This window comes from Artemia franciscana, chromosome 6 (genome assembly GCF_032884065.1).
Source record: "Artemia franciscana chromosome 6, ASM3288406v1, whole genome shotgun sequence".
Taxonomy (NCBI): domain Eukaryota; kingdom Metazoa; phylum Arthropoda; class Branchiopoda; order Anostraca; family Artemiidae; genus Artemia; species Artemia franciscana.
This window is the reverse complement of record NC_088868.1, coordinates 28,607,234-28,628,330: the sequence shown is the minus strand read 5'-3', so window position 1 is coordinate 28,628,330 and position 21,097 is coordinate 28,607,234. Positions and strand designations below refer to the sequence as shown.

At 35.7% G+C, this 21,097-nt stretch overlaps 1 protein-coding gene across 1 annotated transcript in view; it reads right to left on the bottom strand.

Moving 5' to 3' along the window:
* Positions 1–192: 192 nt before the first annotated feature.
* The window catches only part of LOC136028534 (solute carrier family 12 member 6-like), a 236,358-nt gene continuing 215,453 nt past the window's right edge, over positions 193–21,097 (bottom strand). The window contains 2 exon segments of the mRNA XM_065706380.1: positions 193–207; positions 1,172–1,279. Coding sequence (XP_065562452.1) covers positions 193–207; positions 1,172–1,279 — 123 coding nt within the window.

Below are 21,097 nucleotides of genomic sequence, written 5' to 3'. Positions count from 1 at the left end.
ATTAGAGACTTCAATCTTACTAAAATTAAATTTTAAGCAAATTTAACAGATTAAATGAAACTAAATATAAAGGTAATAATAGATTAAGTTTTAAACTAGATATAGCCAAATCTTAGTAGAGATTTAATTTGAAAATACTATAAAGTATAATAATATAGTATAATAATATTATAATATTATTATAAAGTCCCTTTATAATGGCTGCAGCTGAAATATCAAATTATTCTTAATCATTATTTTCATGCGGTTACTCTTGAACTTTTATCCTATGCTGTCCTTAATTTTATCCTTAAATATCCTTAGATATTCTTAAGTAAATATTCTTAATTCAATATCCTACAAGTTACCCTTAAATGCCATTTTGAATGGCTACTCTTGAGGTATTATCCCTAATTATCCTTAATTTTATCCTTAAATATCCTTAATTGTCATTTTTATATGATTGCTCTTGAACTTCAGACAAAGTGGTATATTCCAGTGGCAGAGCTACAAATGGGATTTTGTTATGGGGGAAGGGGGGGGATCATTATAGATTATCGCCAAAACCATTGCTAACGTGCATAGAAGTCAAGTAAATTTCTTAAGTGCGATTTTTGTTTTAAGTTTGATATACCTTTTTAGCTTGCACATCTATTCCTTACAAGACTAATAGCTTATCTACTATCGATCAACAAGGCCCACTATATTTTATAAGAAAAATCTTTATGAATTTCTCCATGAAAAACCTTAAATATTTCAAAAAACTTGCAATACTAAAATTAGAATTGAAATACGAAAAACTGAAATGCAAAGAACTTGCAGTAAGTAGGATATTTTTTTTTTATACAAATGAAAGAAAGTGAAATCACCTTTTGGAAAAAAACACAGCTTGATTATAATATTAGATCGAATCCCTCTAATATTACCGAAATCATGTTGAAACAATTAAATCTAATCACAATTTCATAAAAATCCCTTTTTAGGGCATTTACTATATTTTTGATATTACTTAGTAGTTTGGTTAAAATATATTACATAACGATTTAATATAGTTTGAATGTACTTTTCTCAAAGAAACTAGTTATTTTTGGGGTCAAATATAGGTCTTATTAAAATAGTTTTCATAATAAAAACTGATGGATTGTCTCTCTTCTATTACGGCCTTACAATGTCTTACAAAATACAAACTTACCACATTCATGCTCTCTTTCTTCGATAAATGAAGTTCTTGAAGTAGTTGATTTCTTTGTTCCATCCTTAGAGTTTTCTCAACGGTATATGCACTAATATCGGCATCCGTCTGAAAAAGTATAAATTTATTTTCGTTTTATCCCAGGCCTTTCTTGATCTTTTTGGTTTTACACCAGGAACGGGCATTTTCCACCTCACCTGACATCTGAAATTCGGATATTCGTGGGAATTTTTTAAACTGTAAGCTCCCCAGGCCTGTGAGCCGTCCTAGACAAGTGGTTAGAGCGCTAGACTTGAAATCTTCTGTCCGTGAGTACAGGGGTTTGATTCCTGGTGCCGCCAGTTAAACAGTTTCAAACGGGAGTCAACAGTGTGATTCTGTAACCTCGACCAGAGTCGACCCAGCTCTAAATGGGAATCTGGAGAAATCTGGGGGAAAATACGGGAAACATCAGATGATTTTTCGCCAACCGCGCATTGCACTCGTGGTCGAAGGCAGATAATTAGGATCGCTACTTACGCCAATCAGACCAATGGTCAGTATCTGATCTTTAAAATATTTTGAAAAAATAGTTATCTCAAAATTTTGATTGGATGCATTTGTGGGAAAAGGGCCTTGGGGGGCTAGTGGCCCTCCAATCACGTTTTTTTCATAAAAAGGGCACTAAAATTCTTAATTACAATGGAATGAGCCCCTCTGCAGTTTATGTGACCTTCCCTTCCATAAAAACCTTATATACCCAGAAGGCATATTTTACAACCTTCCCCCCAGATTCTGGGGGGGGGTGTCTTTTATTCCTGGAGTTTTTGTTATTATATCTTTGGTCCATTTTGAACAAAATGGCTATATAAGAAATTCGATTAGAAGCATTTCGGGAAAATAAGGTTGGGGGGGGGGGCTAATCAACATCTGATCACTCTTGACTCTTAAAAGAGGAATTTAAACTTTCAATTTCTAATCATTTTAGTCCATCAGAAAAACTGGCTCTCTCAAAATTTCCATTGGATGCATTTGGGGAAAAGAGGCTGTTATTGTGTGTGTGTGTGTGGAGGGGGCCTGAAGTTCACTTTTGAATCATAAAAAGGTAACTAGTACTTTCAATTTCCAATCAAATGAGCTACCTTCGAAGTTTATACGACCACGCCTTACATAGTAACTTTATACGCCCCCAGGACATAACTCACAACACTTGCCCCGGGCCATCGGGAGGTTTTGTCGACCCCGTAGTTTTTTGTTATCTGATGTTCAAACTATTTTAAAAATAATGGCTATCTCAAAATTTGTATCGGATGGGTTTGGATGATGGGGGGTTTGCATTTGACCTCTGATCTCTTTTGGCTCTTAGAAACTGAACTAGAACGTTCAATTTCCAATCAAATAAGCCTTCTCCAAACTTTCTGTGCATCCCTTCCATAAGACTCATATATGCCCCAAGGGCATAACTTGCAGCTATTTTAAAAAAATGGCTATCTTGCCTCTTAAGAAGTGAACTAGAAATATCAATTCCCAATCAAGTAAGCCCTCTCTGAAGTTAGTACGAGCATCCATTCCATAAGAACCATATATACCCCCAGGGCATAACTTACAACGCCTGCCCACGAGCCTGGGGGGTTGTGTCGGCACCGGAGTTTTTGTTATCTGACCTTTGAACTATTTTTGACAATATACGTATCTCAAAATTTTTAGGGGGCTTGTTGCCCTCTTATCTCTTTTTACTCTTAAAAAGTATCCTATAACTTTCAATTTCCAATTACATTGGCCCTCTCTGAAGTTTATACTAGCAATCCTTCCATAAGAGCCATATATGCACCAAGGCTTAACTTAAAACGCCTATCCCCTGGCCATGGGAGGTTGTGTCGACACCGGAGTTTTTGTTATCTGATCTTTGATCTATTTCAATCAGTTCGTGGTAACGAACTGTAGTAAGGAGCGACCCGGCTCAATAGTAACCAAAACTCTAAAAAACGGATTTTAAACGGATACCAATAGCTACATCAAAAGAATCGCATTTTAATGCTGATTTTAAATATTTAAGTTTCATCAAGTTTAGTCTTACCCATCAAAAGTTACGAGCCTGTGAAAATCTGCCTTATTTTAGAAAATAGGGGGAAACACCACCTAAAAGTCATAGAATCTTAACGAAAAAATGTGGAATTTTGTATTTTTTGCCAGAAAACAGATCACGGGTGTGTGTTTATTTGTTTTTTTGTTTTTTTTTCAGGGGTAATCGTATCGAACCAGGGGTCCTAGAATGTTGCGAGATGGCTCATTCTAACGGAAATAAAAAGTTCTAGAGCCATTTTTAAGTGACTAGAAAATTGGAGGGCACCTAGGCCCCCTCCCACGCTAATTTTTTTTCCAAAGTCACCGGATCAAAGTTTTGAGATAGCCATTTTATTCAACATAGTCGAAAAACCTTATAACTATGTCTTTGGGGACGACTTACTCCCCAACAGTCCCCGTGGGAGGGGCTACAAGTTACAAACTTTAACCAGTGCTTACATATAGTAATGGTAATTGGGAAGTGTACAGGCATTTCAAGGGGTTTTTTGGTTGGGGGAGGGGTTGAGAAGAGGGAGATATGCTGGGGGAACTTTCCATGGAGGAATTTGTCATGGTGGAAAAAAATTCCCATGTACGGAGCACAGGATTTTCTAGCATTATTTTAAAAAAAATGAAAAAAAAAAACATGAAAAAAGTTTTTTCAACTGAAAGTAAGGAGCAGCATTAAAACTTAAAACGAATAGAAATTATTACGCATATTAGGGATTTACCTCCTCATTATACCTCGCTATTTACGCTAAAGTATTTTTAGTAATTTCAACTATTTATTCTACGGCCCTTGTGATTCATGGTTCATTCTTAAGGAATTGGGACAAAATCTAAGCTTTAGTGTAAAGAGCGAGGTACTGACGAGGGGGTAAACCCCCTCATATACGGAATAAAAACATACGAATACAGAAGTTCGTTACGTGAGCTTACTGGTAAGTTACGTATATCTTTTACTAATAAAAACGTTCGTAAAAAAATTAAAAGTTCTATTTGCCTTTTTAAGTAATCAAAACATTGGAGGGCAACTAGGCCTCCTCCCCCGCTCCTTTTTCTTATCAAAATCATTCGGTCAAATGTATGAGAAAGCCCTTTAGCCAAAAAAGAAAATATACAAATTTTGTTTTAATTATAAATCTGCGGAGAGCCAAAATCAAAACATGCATTAATTCAAAAACATTCAGAAATTAAATAAAAAAAGTTCGTTTAACTGAAAGTAAGGAGCGACATTAAAACTCAAAACGAACAAAAATTATTTCGTATATGAAAGGGGCTGCCCCCTCCTCAACGGCCCGCTCTTTACGCTAAAGTTTTTTACTTTTTTAAAAAGTAGAGCTGGGAGAAATAGTCAAACTTTAGCGTAAAGAGCGGGGCCCTGAAGAGGGAGCAGCCCCTTGCATATACGAAGTAATTTCTGTTCAGGATTTTCTAGCATTATAATAAAAAAAAAGAAAAAATAAATATGAAAGAGTTTTTTCAACTGAAAGTAAGGAGCCGTAAACTCAAATCGAACAGAGATTATTGCGCATATGAGGAGTTCTTCTCCTCCTAAATACCCCGCTCTTTATGCTAAAGTGCTTTTAGTAATTTCAACCATTTATTCTACTGCCTTTCTGATTCAGGGGTCATTCTTAAGGAATTGGGACAAAATTTAAGCTTTAGTGTAGAGCGAGGTATTAACGAGGGGACAAACCCCCTCATATACATAATAAAAATATATGAATATAGAAGTTCGTTACGTTAGTTAATTCTGTAGTTACGTATATTTTTTACTATTAAAAACTTCCGTTAAAAATTAAAGGTTCTAGTTGTCTTTTTAAGTAACTGAAAAATTTGAGGTCAACTAGGCCTCCTCCTCCACCCCTTTTTTTTCTCAAAATCGTCTGATCAAAACTAAGAGAAAGTCATTTAGCCAAAAAAAAAGAATTAATATGGAAATTTCATTTTAATAATTTATGTGCGGAGAGCCAATATCAAACATGCATTAATTCAAAAACCTTCATAAATTAAATAAAAAAACTAGTTTTTATTAGCTGAAAGTAAGGAGCGACATTAAAAGTTAAAACGAACAGAAATTACTCCGTGAATGAAAGGGGCTGTTCCCTTTTCAACGCCCCGATTTTTACGCTAAAGTTTTTTACTGTTTAATAAAGTAGAATTGAGATAAAGAGTCAAACTTTAGCGTAAAGAGCGGGACGTTGAGAAGGGAACAGCCTTTTTCATACACGGAGTAATTTCTGTTCGTTTTAAGTTTTAATGTCGCTCCTTACTTTCAGTTAAAAAAAAAGTTTTTTTATTTAATTTACTAAAATGGCTATCTCCAAATTTTTATCTGATACATTTGAGGAAACAAGGACGTGAGGGCAGAGGGGGGCTAGCTGCAATCCGATCACTTTTGACTCTTAAAAATTGAACTAGAACTTTCAATTTTCAATCAAATGAGCCTTCTCTGAAGTTTATACCAGCATTACTTCCATCAGAACTATATATGCACCCAGGGCAAAACTTACAACGCCTTCTCTCGGTTCTTGGGGGGTTGTGACAATTTTGAGATTAAAATCTTAAAATTTTAATCTGACACATTTGTGGGAAAAAAGGCGTGGAGGGGGCTAGTTGCCCTGGGGACTAGGGATGGATTTGGGGGGAAAGGGCCTGGAGGGGTGGGGGGTTAGTTGCCCTTTAATCTCTTTTGAATCTTAAAAAGGACATTAGAACTTCTGATTTCCAACCGAATGAGCCATCTTCGAATTTTATGCGACCATACTTTCCATATGAAGTGCCTCTTAAAAAAAATTAATAGTTAGAAATTGGAGCCGTATGGCCTTTACTATAGGCACCACTATAGCGTTGACTCTGAAAAGATTTAAATGTAGATATTTTGACACCTTACTTTTGTTGGAAAAATGGGTCATAATGTAATAATATTTTTTATTTCTTTGCTGTTATGCCTGGTGTCCGGCCAATTTTCCCTCTGGAAAATCCTTCCCGCAGAAAATACCCCTCCCGGCAAGTTTTCCTGTAGAAAATCCCCCCAGACAATTCCTCGCGTTTAGGATTTCCCCAGAAAATTCCTCCTGAAAAATTCTCTCGTGGACAATTCCCCCCTGTCCCTCGCTAAAGGCAATTATCCTCCAGAAATTTCCCCACATAAAATTGAGCCCCCAAAGAGAAAGTAAAAAAACAAATAAATAAAAAGAATCAAAAACAGGAGAGATTTTGGAATATTCTACCCGTGGGCCAAAATATGGGATGAATATAGGGTTCTGCCCATCTTAAATTTTATTGGTTCTGGCTTGGACTTTGACTCCATCTTATTGAAATTTACAAAAAATTATGTCCCTTAAAGGTACTACAGACGGGGAAACTTTTTTATGTACGCCTAGTGGACGACCCCCAATCCTTTTTGTGATCACTTAAAAAACATTTCCACAAAAAAAATTTCTCAAAAAAAAAATAAAGGGCTCCAATTCAATATACCAAAAATGAGCAGAAATAAAGTCAAATAATCTTCCAAGTGTAAAACTATCATGAATCACCATCAATAAATAAATGAACCCCAAAACAAACAGAAATTACAACAAACACCCGAGTCAAATTGAAAGCGAACAGAAATTAATATGAGTAGAGCTGACAACCCTCATGCCTTCTCAAGACTAAAACATAATTTGTACTTTACTAAAAAAAAAAAAAAAATAATAATACTGTAGATTGGCAGTTTAATATACATATACTGATATTTATTTTTTAACCCTTTCACGACCAGGCCCTCGTTTTTCGAAAAAAATTGACGAAAAATATATGGTTCCTGACCAAAAAGACACGCTGATATTGAATATGCTCATAAAAACCTTCTAAAATGAGCATTCAAAAATCTGTTCAAAGCGGGACTCTGCAGTCCTGCTGGGCAAATGAATCTGACCAAATGCTATCCGAAGGGACTGAGAAGTTCCGCTGAGCAAGTTAATTTTTTGTAAAATAAAATCGTTTATTCAGAATATAAAACTTCAATTGCAATGTTAATTCAAACTCAGTCATTGATGATACTCATGATACTCAGCAAAACAATTCTTCCATTCGTTGACGTACAACGTCACGCCACATTTGGAGCAAATTGAGTGTGGTTTTGATTCAACTTGCTTTATAGAACATATTTCACATCTTGAGCGTTGAGAAACAAACTTAGGCCAGTGATCGCCCAGACCACTAAGACGGACATCGTCTGGAACTGAGGCACCACAACTCCCTCGTCTTTTCTTGTTAACTGCAACAGCCTTCTGAGAAGTGCTTCCATTTTTCCTCTTCAATTGTGGCACAGAAACGAGTCCTCTCACGACCCTTCGCCGAAACTCGAGCAGTGTCAATTTTTCTTCGGAAAAAAGGAGACTGTGCAAAACATGGGCATTACAGAGTGTCAAATTAACAAAACCCCAAAACAGTCGATGCTACCATTTTAACGACTTTCTATCTCTTCCATATGCTGCCCTTTTCTGGTGATTGTAATGACCACCCATATGGTCATTAGAATCCTTTGCTACTTGAGGGGCTGTGATAACCGAGGTAGATCCATCATAATTCTTTCTTTTTACAGAGGCTACCTCTGTACCATGGTAGTTAGAGGCAAACAGAACAGTCTTGGAATCCCTCCATTTATAGACACCAATTGATCCACAATGTTTTTGGTCGAAGCTTCCTCTATTTAAAGTTCTGTCGGGTGCAAGGACAGGAAGCCCCTTCCTGTTTGAACGAATAGTACAACACGCAAAAATACCATCTTCCTTAAGTTGCTCAAGAAGATAGACAGACGAAAAAAAGTTATCGAAAATGACAATATGCTCTTTCTTGGTGAGACATTCAGTCATTTGTCTCACGACTCCACCGCCAAGTCCAAATCCTAAAATCGTCTTTGATAACTTGGAATTTTCCTTGATAAACTTCAAAATTGTAGACATAACCGCTCATGCAGGCTAAGCACCAAAGCTTATAGCCCCTTTTTATCCGCTTCATTGGGTTATATTGCTTTAGTGTGGAGCGTCCTTTGAAAAGAATGATGGATTCGTCAACACTCAGGTAAGTTCCAGGCTTCACTAACTGCTTGAAGCGGAAGTTTAGCAGGTCAATCATCGGTCGCAGCTTGAAAAGCCTGTCTTTCTGGCCAGCTGTGATTGTCAGGTTGTCTCTGACATGCAAGTTTCTTAGAATATCTTCGAATCTGTTTCTTGACATCCTTGACGATACAAAAGAGACACCAAGGTCAGGATCAGTAGCCCAGTAATCCCTCATGCTTGGGAGTTGGTGGTACCCCATTAATAGATTTATCCCTAAGAACACCTTAAGTTCATTGTATGTTATGTTGAGATTCTTGCCTTTCTAAACAGAATAAAGATTTGACTGTAAAACAAGGAGCTGAAGAAGCTCATTGCTCAGGCAATTAAGAAAAAATACATAGGAGTTGATTCACGCCCTATTTCCTCTAAATTAGCCTCAGGACTCTTCAAGTCCAACTGTTGGGTTTGTGCGACAACTTTCTTCCATGTTCTTTTCCTTTCATTGACTTCTGCTTTCCTTGCCGGCGGTCTTACATTTTTTTTTTGGTTGATTAGCTGCACGAGACAGAACAGGTGCTGATGAAGTTGAAGGCACAGCAAGCCAAGAATCTCTATCGTTTGGGATTGGAAAAGTGGCTGTCGAGTCTTCTCCAGCATTTGGTAAGTCCGAACTTGGGAGAATATTAGCTAACACCATGCCAATCAGGTCTTGCTCCATAGCATCGTCTTCTGTGTCGGTGTTTTCCTGTAAATCCAGCTCTATCTCCTCAGACTGCTGAAACCAGACATCCTCTTTATCCAAATCACTAAGATCGCTTCCCGTCTTTTCTAAGACATTCAGTATAGTGCTTTGACTGGTAGATATTCGCTTTCGCATGGCCTGGAACAAGAACTAACTATACAAACGAGAGAGAGAGACAGAGAGAGAGAGAGAGAAACCAACAAAAGGAATTTCTTTTTTTCTTTGTTTAATCTTAACCTGAATAAAAGAGGGAAAGGCGTGAATAAAAGGCAAAAAGAAATAAAAGATAGAGGCAGACTGCTTATTTTTTATCTGCAAGGTCATCAAAAACAAACGTCACAGACCACAGGAAATTAAAATAAACAGCAATAAAACAATTCCAAGAGTGCTGCTGCTTTAGAAATCGCTAATTTTCGAAAGTGTCGTTCTAATCAACCTCGACCAGTCGCCGGTGGCGGACTTTACAGTCGCCACCGCACAAAGGCATTGTCCACTGGGACTGCAAGGTCCCAAAAATAGAATCCATTACAGCAGTCATCCAAAGGGATTTATCGGATTTTTTTTATGCCAAAATGTTTCCTTACACATAAGCAATAGCTATTGCAGTTTTGGATCTGATCTTACAACGCTGTAGCCCGCTATCACAAATAAAAAAAAACGACTTCTTACCTTTTTTGAAAAAAAGTAGCAGCAAAACTTCACCATCAGCTGAATAACTCATACTGAACGCAACCTTGACTTGTTACCCATCAATCGACTGGCAGAAAAAGGTGGAAAACGAAGAAACAGGTTTTATTACTCTATCTATCAATTTAGAAGCGCCCGAACGATTTTTAAATGCCGGGACTGTAAGGTCCCGTCGGTCGCGAAAGGGTTAAAGTCTTAATAATTTTTTATTTATTTATGTTAAAAAAAGTAAAAACATTTCAAATGTGTTTTTTAACAGGTTTTATTGACTTTCTAAAAACTCTTATTTTTCAAGTATTGTTTGCTTATTTGGAATAAGGAGTTCTTTCGATTCTGAATTTATTTGGTTTCGAGTTGGAGTTTTACTATGTTTTGTATTAAATTAGAAAATAAAAACAACAAAAAATGCACCCTTTTAAGGTGCTGCTAGATGGTAGATGTTATGTTGCTTATTTTGGAAATTGAACAGTACCATTTCATTACGGATCTAGCATAACCTGACTCCTACGGTATCTAATGATATAACGCTACAAGCAATATAACCGTCCCCGGGACCCTTCAAAATGGAGAAAACCGCCATTCAGCTAAATTTCCAAGGAAAACTTTTTACGATTTAAACAGGGGTTACTACCCTCCTGACCTCGTATGTTATCTGCCCCCCCCCCTAGAGGTATTAAGATATCCTTGTTATCCCAGCTAATATGCACTACATTTCTAATAATGAAAAGCAAAGTGTCCAGGAAACACTTAAAACCAGTCTGTTTAAATTTATTATAGTATAGAAATGACCCTCTTTTTTTCTAGTTAAACATTAATAATGATTTTATCTTATCTTTTATTGTCATTGTTATTGCTGATTAGTTTGATCTTATTGATATTATTGCTGATTATTTCTGTGATTGAGAAGATTAGGTATAAGGGAGTTCATCAGATGAATGTAAAACTTCGTTTTTGGTGAAAATAACTTGACAAGATTCATACGCAGCAACTAGGTTATGAGGTGTTAATTAGAAACTGGCAAGATAATGAATTAAATTAATTAATTGATTAGGTGATTAGAAGAAAAATGAAAATAAAGTTGCATGATTAGAAATTATTTTTAGAATTAATTATGAACTAGATATTTAATTAAGCAATCAAAACTGCTTGTGTAAATGTACTAACAAAATATGCAAGATATCGTTGGTGAATTTTATCTAGGGAAATCTGGAATCTTGTTACTTTTCTTCATTCCTTTGGAATCTTTCCAGCTTCTAAGATTCTCCAAAAAGGTGAAATTTCATTCAAAACAAACGAAGCGCGAAATGTAGTTAACATAATACCCCTCATACGACAAAAGAGATAGAAAATATTCGAACCACAATAGAACATCAAGAGATAGTTTTAGATCCGAAAATCAATTAGATCCAAATCTAATCTTCAAGATGTAAAAGGAACTTACAGAGAACTTAAAGGAAAACTTAAGAATATTAGGAAATTCGATTTCGGAGCTCAAATTAAAAAAAATGGCAGTTTTTAGCATGTAATCTAAATTTTTTCATTTCTGAAACAGAAAATTAAAGTCAATTCAGTAAGCTTGTTCTCCTCATCCCTTTGAGTGTGCTGAGTAGTTTGGTATAAAATTGATATATGAAGATTGTGGCACAATTGTCAAAATATTAATGACAAGAATTTAATTGTGGTCTCACATATTTTTACTATATTTTCAAATTTAGTTGGCAAAAGTAAATATCCAGATGGTAGTACCCCTCCTTCCAACTCCAAAAATATGTTGGCTAGCAAAAGCCCATTCCACACCCATTCAAAATGTGGCGAGTTGCAATGTGGCGAGACTAAAATGTGGCAAGACTAGGAAACTTCTTTGGCAGACAGAGATTCAAATTGGAACCCTTATTTACCGGATGTATATGAGAGTTATTGCGGTCTAATCTGGGGTGAAAGGATTTTCTAATTCTCGATTAAGTTGGGTGCTGGCTGAATTTGAAATCCCCTTCAGCAGCCAGATTTCACGAAAATAATTGGATTTTAATACAAGTATTTTATAATATTGCTTAAATTTTACGAGTTAATTATTTCCGTGGACTTGGTCTATTACGAACTGTTACCGTTACTGACCGAGTGCTGAGTCGTTACAAGCCAATGAAAATAATTGTTTTCATTTCTGCCAATGCTTTGTTTACTTCTATTAAACTTGAACTGAAAAATTCACTTCACCAGAAGAGTTCATTTGACTGTAGCAAATTTTATAGAAATCTTTCAGTTTGGTCACCAAGGCTTTGCGTTCAGCCAGCAGTTCAATTTCAACTTCGTACTTTGCCTGGATTTGAAATAGCGACGCTGCTTAATTACTCTCACTTTATAAAATTTACCGTCAATCAGAGCTCCACCTGTCGTTTGAAAACATTTCCGAGCTATTCATTCATGGCCTAGGCACTGATTGGGTTCGAATCACTTCATTCATAAAAGTAATAGGTGCATTATTATCACCAAGCTTTGAATTATGTTCAATTAGAAGTCAAATATCCCGTAGCCAGAATTCAGGTTAACCAGTGAAATGTGTTCCTGTTGGCTAATGTTTGGTTCATTTTCATTCCGATCACAGTTGAAAAGTTGGTTTTTCCGGTTAGTAAAATTGTGTGAAAAAGAAGTAATAGGTTCTTTCTCTTATGCTGGTGTAAGTGCAATATTCAACTTTTTTAATTAAATTGTTAAGTTAAGTTCTGTTAAAATGTGTTCCTGTTGGCTAATGTTTGGTTCATTTTCATTCCGGTCACAGTTGAAAAGTTTGTTCTTCCAGTTAGTAAAATTGTGTTAAAATGAAGTAAAAGGTTCTTTCTCGTATGCTGGTGTAAGTGCAATATTCACCTTTTTAATTAGATTGTTAAGTTCTGTTAAAATGTGTTCCTGTTGGCTAATGTTTGGTTCATTTTCATTCCGATCACAGTTGAAAGGTTTGTTTTTCAGGTTAGTAAAATAGTGTTAAAAAGAAGCAAAAGGTTCTTTCTCGTATGCTGGTGTAAGTGCAATATTCACCTTTTTTAATTAAATTGTTAAGTTAAGTTCTGTTGCAGGTTGAATCTCACTTCAGCAATCAGATTTCACGTTTCCCGGTGAAAATAATAATTTCAAACGGGCGGACAATCGTACAATTCGGGTCAGGTTTGAAAAACATACTTCTCCAGCAAGCAAAGTTAGGCTGGAAATAAATGAAAGCTACGCGCTCATGCACTAATAAGAATCTACGGCTTCGTAGATAGTCTTCCAAAGGTGTCTTTTTTAGGAAAATTTATTCGGGTTGCAAAAAAAAATTTTGCTTTCAATAAGAAAAACCTGTTGAAATTTCACAGCGAGGTCGCTTGATAGTCTTGCTTGAAAATTTTACTATCTTCGGCCGTAACTTAGTTGAACAAAATTACGTGTTGAATATGTTTAAAAATGTGTCTTTTTGTAAACCCTCCCTGCTTGCAACGCATAAACACATAAAGTGTATACAAGTAGGCTATATGCGGAATATGCTTGAAAAAACCTCATATTTATATCATCTACTGCTTGCAATGTACAGCCATTATTTTTTGGTCTATTTGTGTCGATATCTATTTAGTAGATCCTAAATTTATAGAAATAAGTTTAATTTTAACTTTTTCAAACACCAATTACAAAAATGATAAAGAGGTCAATTAAAAGTTTTATTAGATTTTTAGATTTCATGAAGTTTATATGATGAAAGGTATTAAAGAAGCTTTTAAGTGAAAAGGTTTCTTGTTAAGCAATAGTATAATTTTGCCAAAATCTTACGGAGGGGAGGGGCAAATTTGGAGCCAATTTTCCTAAATCAAGTGAAAATGACAGTGAAAACTGACAAATGAACCATTTAGTACCATAAAAATAAAGATATCCTAAAACAACTGACCCGTTTCTGTTGACGGCAGAATAGTAAAAGGTTGTTTTGGCATGTTCATAAATTGAAAGGCAGCAGTAAATCCGGACTAGTCCCAGTTAAAGATAGGAACAGGGCCACTATTAGTGATAAGGAAGAGTTAAAAAGAGATAGGAAGAACATTTTGAGAATATACTAAACCGAGATAAAATTGCAGGAAAAGATATAGAGGAAAATAAAAAAGTTTGTGATACCTTGGATGTGAAGGAATATTTGTTTTATGAGGACAAATTAGCGACAGTATTAAAAAGATTTCAAAATAAAAGGCCCCAGGTGCTGATACTGTGGTAAAAGAGTTTCTTAAATATGTTGGCTCTCAGGTTAGAAATAAATTACTCAAGATTATGAATATAATTTTTTGAAAAAGGGGAAGTACCTAGCAATTTTAGAAAAACTCTAATTAAACCACTGTATAAAAAAGTTGATGAGAGTGAGTGTGGTAATTACCGAGGCATTACCGTGTTCTCTGTAGGTACCAAGTTACTTAGTAATATGATGAATTTTAGACTGAGAGATGCTGTAGACAAAGTGATAAGAGAAGAACAGCACAGTTTTTTAAAGGGTAGAGGATGTGTCGACCAAATTTTCTCTCTTAGTTTAATAATTGAAAAGTGCCTGAGCTGTCAAACACCTTTGGTCCTGAGTTTTATAGATTATGAGCAACCATTCGATTCTGTTGATAGAAGAGCTTTAGTGAACGTCTTATCCCTGTATGGTACACCAGATAAATACAGTAAAGTTATTAGTACTATGTACAAGAATAACACTGCTGCGGCTAAGGTGGGAAATGAGGTTAGCAGCTGGTTTCGATTAAATCAAGAGTTAAACAGGGTCCCCCTTTACATGGATCATTTTGACGGACTTCGTTTTAAGGAGCACAAGAAAGGTAATGGGAGAACATGTAAACAAATGGAGAGGAAAACTTTCCTGAACTTAGATGATGCTGAAGATTTAAGCATCCTAAATAAAAGTTTGAGTAAAATGAATGAACTTTTAAAGGTTTATGAGTTCAGGGTGCTATAATAGGTTTGAAAATAATGTTAAGAAGGCTAAGTCGCTAAGGCTAGAATAATTGAAGATGATAAGGTTACATTGGGTAACAGAAAGATTGATCAGGTGGACAGCTTTTCTCACTTTGGTAGTATCATAGACAGCACAACAGCGCTGCCTAAACAAAGAATGATGTGGGCACAATGTATTATTTATTTATTTATTACTTTTTTTGTTCAGCCCAGGGCAATTTGTATCGAAACAGTTGTCGTAGAAACTTCAAAGAGCTCATTCGATTGGAAATTAAAATGCTAGTGCTCTTTTAATAGCCATAAGTGACTGGAGGGTCACTAACCCCCCTCCCACGCCCACTATTTCCCCAAACACATTAAATAAAAATTTTAAGATAGCCATTTTGTTCAACTTAATTGAAAAATCCTGGAAATTATGTTTTTGAGGATGAAAAAGCCCCTATGGCCCTCAGGGCAAGGGTTTTCAGTTATTCCCTAAGGGGCACATAAGGTATATATATAGAAAGGGTGATCGTATAAAATTCGGGGGGGGGGGCGAGGGCTCATTGATGTGCAGTCAGATATTCTATTACCCTTTTTAAGATTCAGAGTGAAGAGGTTGGATACCCACCCCACACCTCGTATTTTCCCGAAATATATCTGATAGAAATTTTGAGATGACTAGTTTTTGTGGTAGAAAATTCGGAAACAGCTCACTCAATTTGAAATTAAAAGGGACAGTGCCCTTTTTAATAGTCAAAAGTAATTGGAAGGCAACTAAAACCCCTTCCACGCTCACTATTTCCCCGCAAACATCCAATCAAAATTTTTAGATAGCCATTTTTTTCAACGTAATCGATAGGACCAGAAATTATGTCATCGAAGATGACAACTCCCCCCTCCCCCCTGCCTCACAGCCCTGAGGACAAGGTAGGTTTTATCCTGTGGACCAGAACACCGTTTGTGCTTTACTGAAAACAAAATACGTTTGAAATGTTTTTATCTTTCTTACTTTCATAAATGAAAAGTTATAAAAACCTTAAGGAAGAAATGTCCATATATGTCAATTAATCTGACAATCCATGGTCATTTGTTGGTTTGTTTTTTTCAGTAAAATTCAGATTGTGTTCTGGTTATAAGAATAACCTAATCTTATTTTTTGAAAATAAGAATATTTGGTCGAATAAAGGACATCTATATGTCAAATTTGCAGGTCAGACGACCGTCCGTAGGATTTCGTCACTGGATGATATTTACTGAGTTTATTCTTTATTTATTTATTTTTTTTCAGGATTTATTTGTGCGCCTTATCTATTTCTACCAGTATTTTACAAAGCTCGTCATTTCATTATCGAATTAATCCGTTTTCTTTTTTGCACTTTATTATTCGTACCCGTTACCTTTTTTTTTGCCTGTATTTTTTACCGTTCACCGCTTCATCGTTATATTGTGGGATCCAATTTTTCTCGTGTATTTCAATTTTTATTTTAATATGAGTTAATTGGCGTAGATGAATGCATAGAAAATCGCCTTGAAATATTTTTCAATGATCAGTTATCTTTTGATGAGATTTTATCTCATCAACAGATGAGATTTGTTATTTGCCCCGCGAAGAGAAAGCAAATATATTAACCTTATGAATGGAGAAAAAATTGAAAAAAAAGAAAGATAGTTTACGTGTAGCCAAGTGGAATTACCATTTTACGTCGTCTCATGAGGAAATAGTTCAGTTAGTAGTTGTAATTATGAAGTTGATATAGTCGGTGCGTGAAACAATTTTTTCAGTTGAAACAGTTCTGTCGTCTTATTCTTTTCCAGATTATTGTCTGGCATCAAAGACACGTCAAAATATGGCTAGAGGTGGGCTAGCACTTTTTTTTAAAGAGGAATTAAAGTATAGGGAGAGAGATGTTTTGAGTTTATGGATTGAAGGTAAGATGGAGATTTTTAGTGTTGAAGTGGAAATGAATGATAATTTAAAAGTTATTATTTGCTTGGTTTACCGGCCCCCTGGTTCTTCTCCGCAAGAGTCGTTGATTGAGATAGAGAATTTTATGGATAGACTGGGATGCGTGCATGATATGCGGTTTGTGATAATGGGTCATTTTAATTTTAATCTTTTTAATTATAATGGCTTTAATCTAGAATTTTTGAATTATATGGTTTCGCATAGGTATTTTCCTGTGAATTTGATTCCATCAAGGATTAGTGACAAATCAGCGACATTGATAGACAATATTTTCGTATCTGATGTTTTAGTCAATAGTAGCCATTGTGAAGTGGCGATTTACCCCGCGTCGGATCATTTACCACTAATGTACTCCATACCGAACATACATACTAAGTTGAAGCAGAACAAAAAAAATTGGCGAAAGAAACGAAGAAGGAAAATCTGCAAAAATTTACTCAAAATGTGAGCTTTATATTGTGGGACCATATTTGCAAAAGGTTGAATGCCTTGCTTTTGAAAAGCTTATGAACGTTCTCAATCCAATATATGATGAATGCTGTCCTCTTAAATATGTAAATCATCGTAAAAATACCAAGAAAAAACCTTGGATGACACAAAAGATTATTGATTTGATTGAAGTGATAAATAAGCAATGATAATAATGATAATGATAATGATATATGATAAATATATATGATAAATATATATGATAATGATAATAATGATAAATAATGCTTACAAGCCTTATTTGAACTGCCCATCTGAGCTGAATTTCACAGAATTTCACAAGCGACGAAAGCAACGATTTTTACAGTGAAGCGTTTAAAGAAAAACAGGGGGATATGAGAGGGACGTGGGATCTAGTGAATAATGTGCTGAAAGGAAAAAGGAATCATAGAGATGAATGTCAGAATCTACTGGTTGAAAGTCGTGAAATATCCGATTGTCAGTTGAGCGGATGAATTTGGTAAGTTTTTCTCAGAAATTGGAAGAGACATTAAGAGACATATTCAAGCTAAAAGTGATTTTCTTTTGGATAATCTTTTTGATGATACAAGAGGCAAAAGACACACGTTTGAATTTGATAAGTGTAGCTAGAGTGAACTGACGAAAATAATCAAAGATCTGAAATCTAACGCAGCAGGGACAGACGGTCTGAGCCTAAGAGCTGTGAAAAGCGTGATGAATTACATCATACCATGCCTTGTATTCCACTTTAACTTGTCTTTTGAAACCAGAAAGTTTCCTAGTGAGCTCAAGCAATCGAAAGTAATACCCCTTCACAAGGGAGGAAGCAAAAAAGACCTAACAAACTATAGACCGATATCGCTTTTACCAACTTTATCAAAATTATATGAAAAGTTCATATAATTCATATAATTCACACAAACGCCTCTACAGTTACCTGGAGGGACTCGGCATGCTTTCTGAAAGCCAATTTGGATTCCAGATTGGACAATCAACCTCTGATGCATTACATCACCTGATGGTTGTTATAAATGGTGCACTCAAAAAAGGCCTTATTCCCATGACAATTTTTGTAGATTCAATAAAAGCGTTCGACACTGTTGATTTCAAAGTTTTGTTAAACAGGATGTCCGCGCTTGGGATTCTTATTAAACTACTTGAATGGTTCAAGTCGTATTCATATGGGAGAGGTATGAAAGAAGTTTTTTGTGATTTAAGTAGTAAGTTATTTCCTCTGGTGTGCGGTGTGCCACAAGGTTCTGTGCCTGGACCACTATTATTTTTGATATATGTATATATTAAATATATGATATATCCGATATATGATATATATCGGAAGCAGATTTAACCACGTTTGCCAATGATACAGCACTTACCATCACTGCGAAGTCTCTTGAAGAGCTGGGAGAAACGGCAAACCACACAGTTACTCAACTACTAACGTTTGCGTCTCCAAGCTTTTTGTATGTAAATAAAAGTAAAACAAACAATTTAATTTTTTGTAAAATATGTCGAATTGTAAATTATGCTTTCAAATTGATGTTTGATGGTTCGGAAGTGATACAAGTTTTTGATTGTAAATATCTTGGTTTTCATTTGGATGAAAATTTTAATTTTAAGCGGCATTGTGAAATTTTTTCATAAAAAATTGCAAGGGGTGTCGGAATTCTGCGGAGATTTAAATATTTTTCTCCTCTAAGTGATTTGAAAAATATTTATTATGCTTTAATTCATTCTTATATAGTGTATGGATGTTCTATTTATGCATGTAGCATTTTTCTGTCTAAAATGTGTATTTCAGAGCTATTTTTTATCCATGTTATTCCATTTTCTTTGTTTTGTTTTTCTCTTTCAGAGTTCAAAAAAAGTTCCTACGGGTGTGTGTATTTCTCATGGCTTTTGCTTCACTTCAAGATATGGCCTTGTCCCCTGGAAATTATTAGGTAAGTAATGAGTTCCTATTCTTCATCCCGGGGGCTAATCACTTCGTCATTGCCAAAAGATTATAACCGGTTAAAAAAGTTAGAGAATTCTTTTTTGGATTTAGAGAAAATTTTTGATGAAAAAATAAGTAATGAAGATGATTTGCCGTTATTTAGTGAAAGTAATTATCCTAGAAGTAAATATGGTGATTTAATAGATTTAACCAAGGGGCACTCTGAATCTCAGTTCTCTGTGCTTCAACTTAACTGTCAAGGATTATGTTCGTCGTTTATGGAAATAACTTCAATGTGCCACCAACTGCAACCCAATATAATTGGATTATGTGAGACATTCCTTACAGGACAAACGGATAGCCTCCTAGATATCCCAGGCTATAAATCAAATTTTCTACATAGAAAAGAAGCTTGCCGAGGAGGATTGGCTATTTATGCGAGGAATGAATATGCTGTGCATATTAACAATCAACTGAGCCGGAATGTTGAAGGCGTTTTTGAATCACTTTTCCTTGAGCTATATGGGCCTTCTAAGAAAAAGATATTGATTGGAGAAATATATCGCTCACCCTCTGGTTCTGTTTCTGCTTTTACGGATATACTAACTCAGATTTTACAGCTAATAGGAAACAAGAACCAGGATGTGATCATCATGGGTGATTTTAACATTAATCTAGCCTTTCCTCTAAGAAATAACTCAGTGGATCTTCTCACTATTATGTCAGGGTCTAATCTTTACCCTTCAATTACAATTCTAACCAGAGTAACAGAAAGTACACACTCACTGATTGACAACATTTTTTCTACATTATGTCCGGCGAAGGTGTCAGTCATCACCAGTGACACATCTGATCATTTTCCTATACACACTGTCTTCAACACGGCGAGGATACCAACTCCACTCGTAAGAACTAACCAGGGTCTACAAGTAATTAATCTTAAAGAGGAGAATCTTAAATTGTTAGATGATGAGTTAAAAAAGTTTCTTGGGACAGTGTCCTAGCAAATGAGGATGTGAACGAAGGTTTTGAAATTTTCCACAATGTGTTTGTAGCTGCATATAAAGCATGCTGTTTTATAGATAAACCAAGAAACCGTGGAAGAAAAAATATTCCAATATGCCCATGGGCTACCGAAAGCCTACTCACATGCATAAATAAGAAAAATAAGTTATGGGCAAATTACAGAAACCACCCAAGCCGAGAAAACCTAGAGAGATATGAGACGTATAAGAAATGCCTTCATTCAGTTCTGAGGAAAGCAAAAAGAATTTATCTGAATAATAAAATATCTGAAAGTGGGAAGGATGGACGAAAAGTCTGGAAGGTCATTAATTCGGTTTTGCGACCAAATGTTAAGAAAGCAGAATTGCCTTCCATACTTTTTGTCAACGGGGAGGCTGTTACGGAACCCACTCAGGTTGCAAAAGAACTCAGTACATTTTTCGCAAGGATAGGAGGAATTACATCTAATTCTGCGAAAAGTCCCCACAAACCCTACAAGTATTACCTTGGCTCAGCATAAACCAAATCAATGGCAATAATTCCTGTGACATCAACTGAAGTAGAGCTAATTGTGAAGACCTTGAAAGGCACATCAGCATCTGGATTTGACCGGATACACACGAAAGCCCTGAAAGCAGTCCTCCCTTCTATCCTAGAGCCATTAACTTATTTGATAAACCTGTCTCTAAGAAGTGGTGTTTTTCCTTCGATTCTAAAAAAAGCAAGAATAATCCCTCTGCATAAAGGTGGCCGTCATGACGATCCATCAAATTTCCGACCCATATCCATATTATCTGTTTTTTCAAAAGTTTTTGAAAAACCCTTACAAAGACTACTTTACCAGTTTCTCGAAAAAAAAGGATTTTTTAATAGTCGTCAGTTCGGCTTCAGACCTGGTCATTCAACAGAAGATGCTCTGGAATCCCTAAGCTTATTCATCAACAGAGCACTTGACTCAGGTCTTCTGCCAGCTGCTATATTGATTGACATCAAGAAAGCATTTGACAGCATGGATCATACAATCTTACTGGGAAAGTTGCAACATATTGGAGTGAGGGGGATAGCCCTTCAATGGTTTGAATCTTACCTTCAAAATAGGTGCATC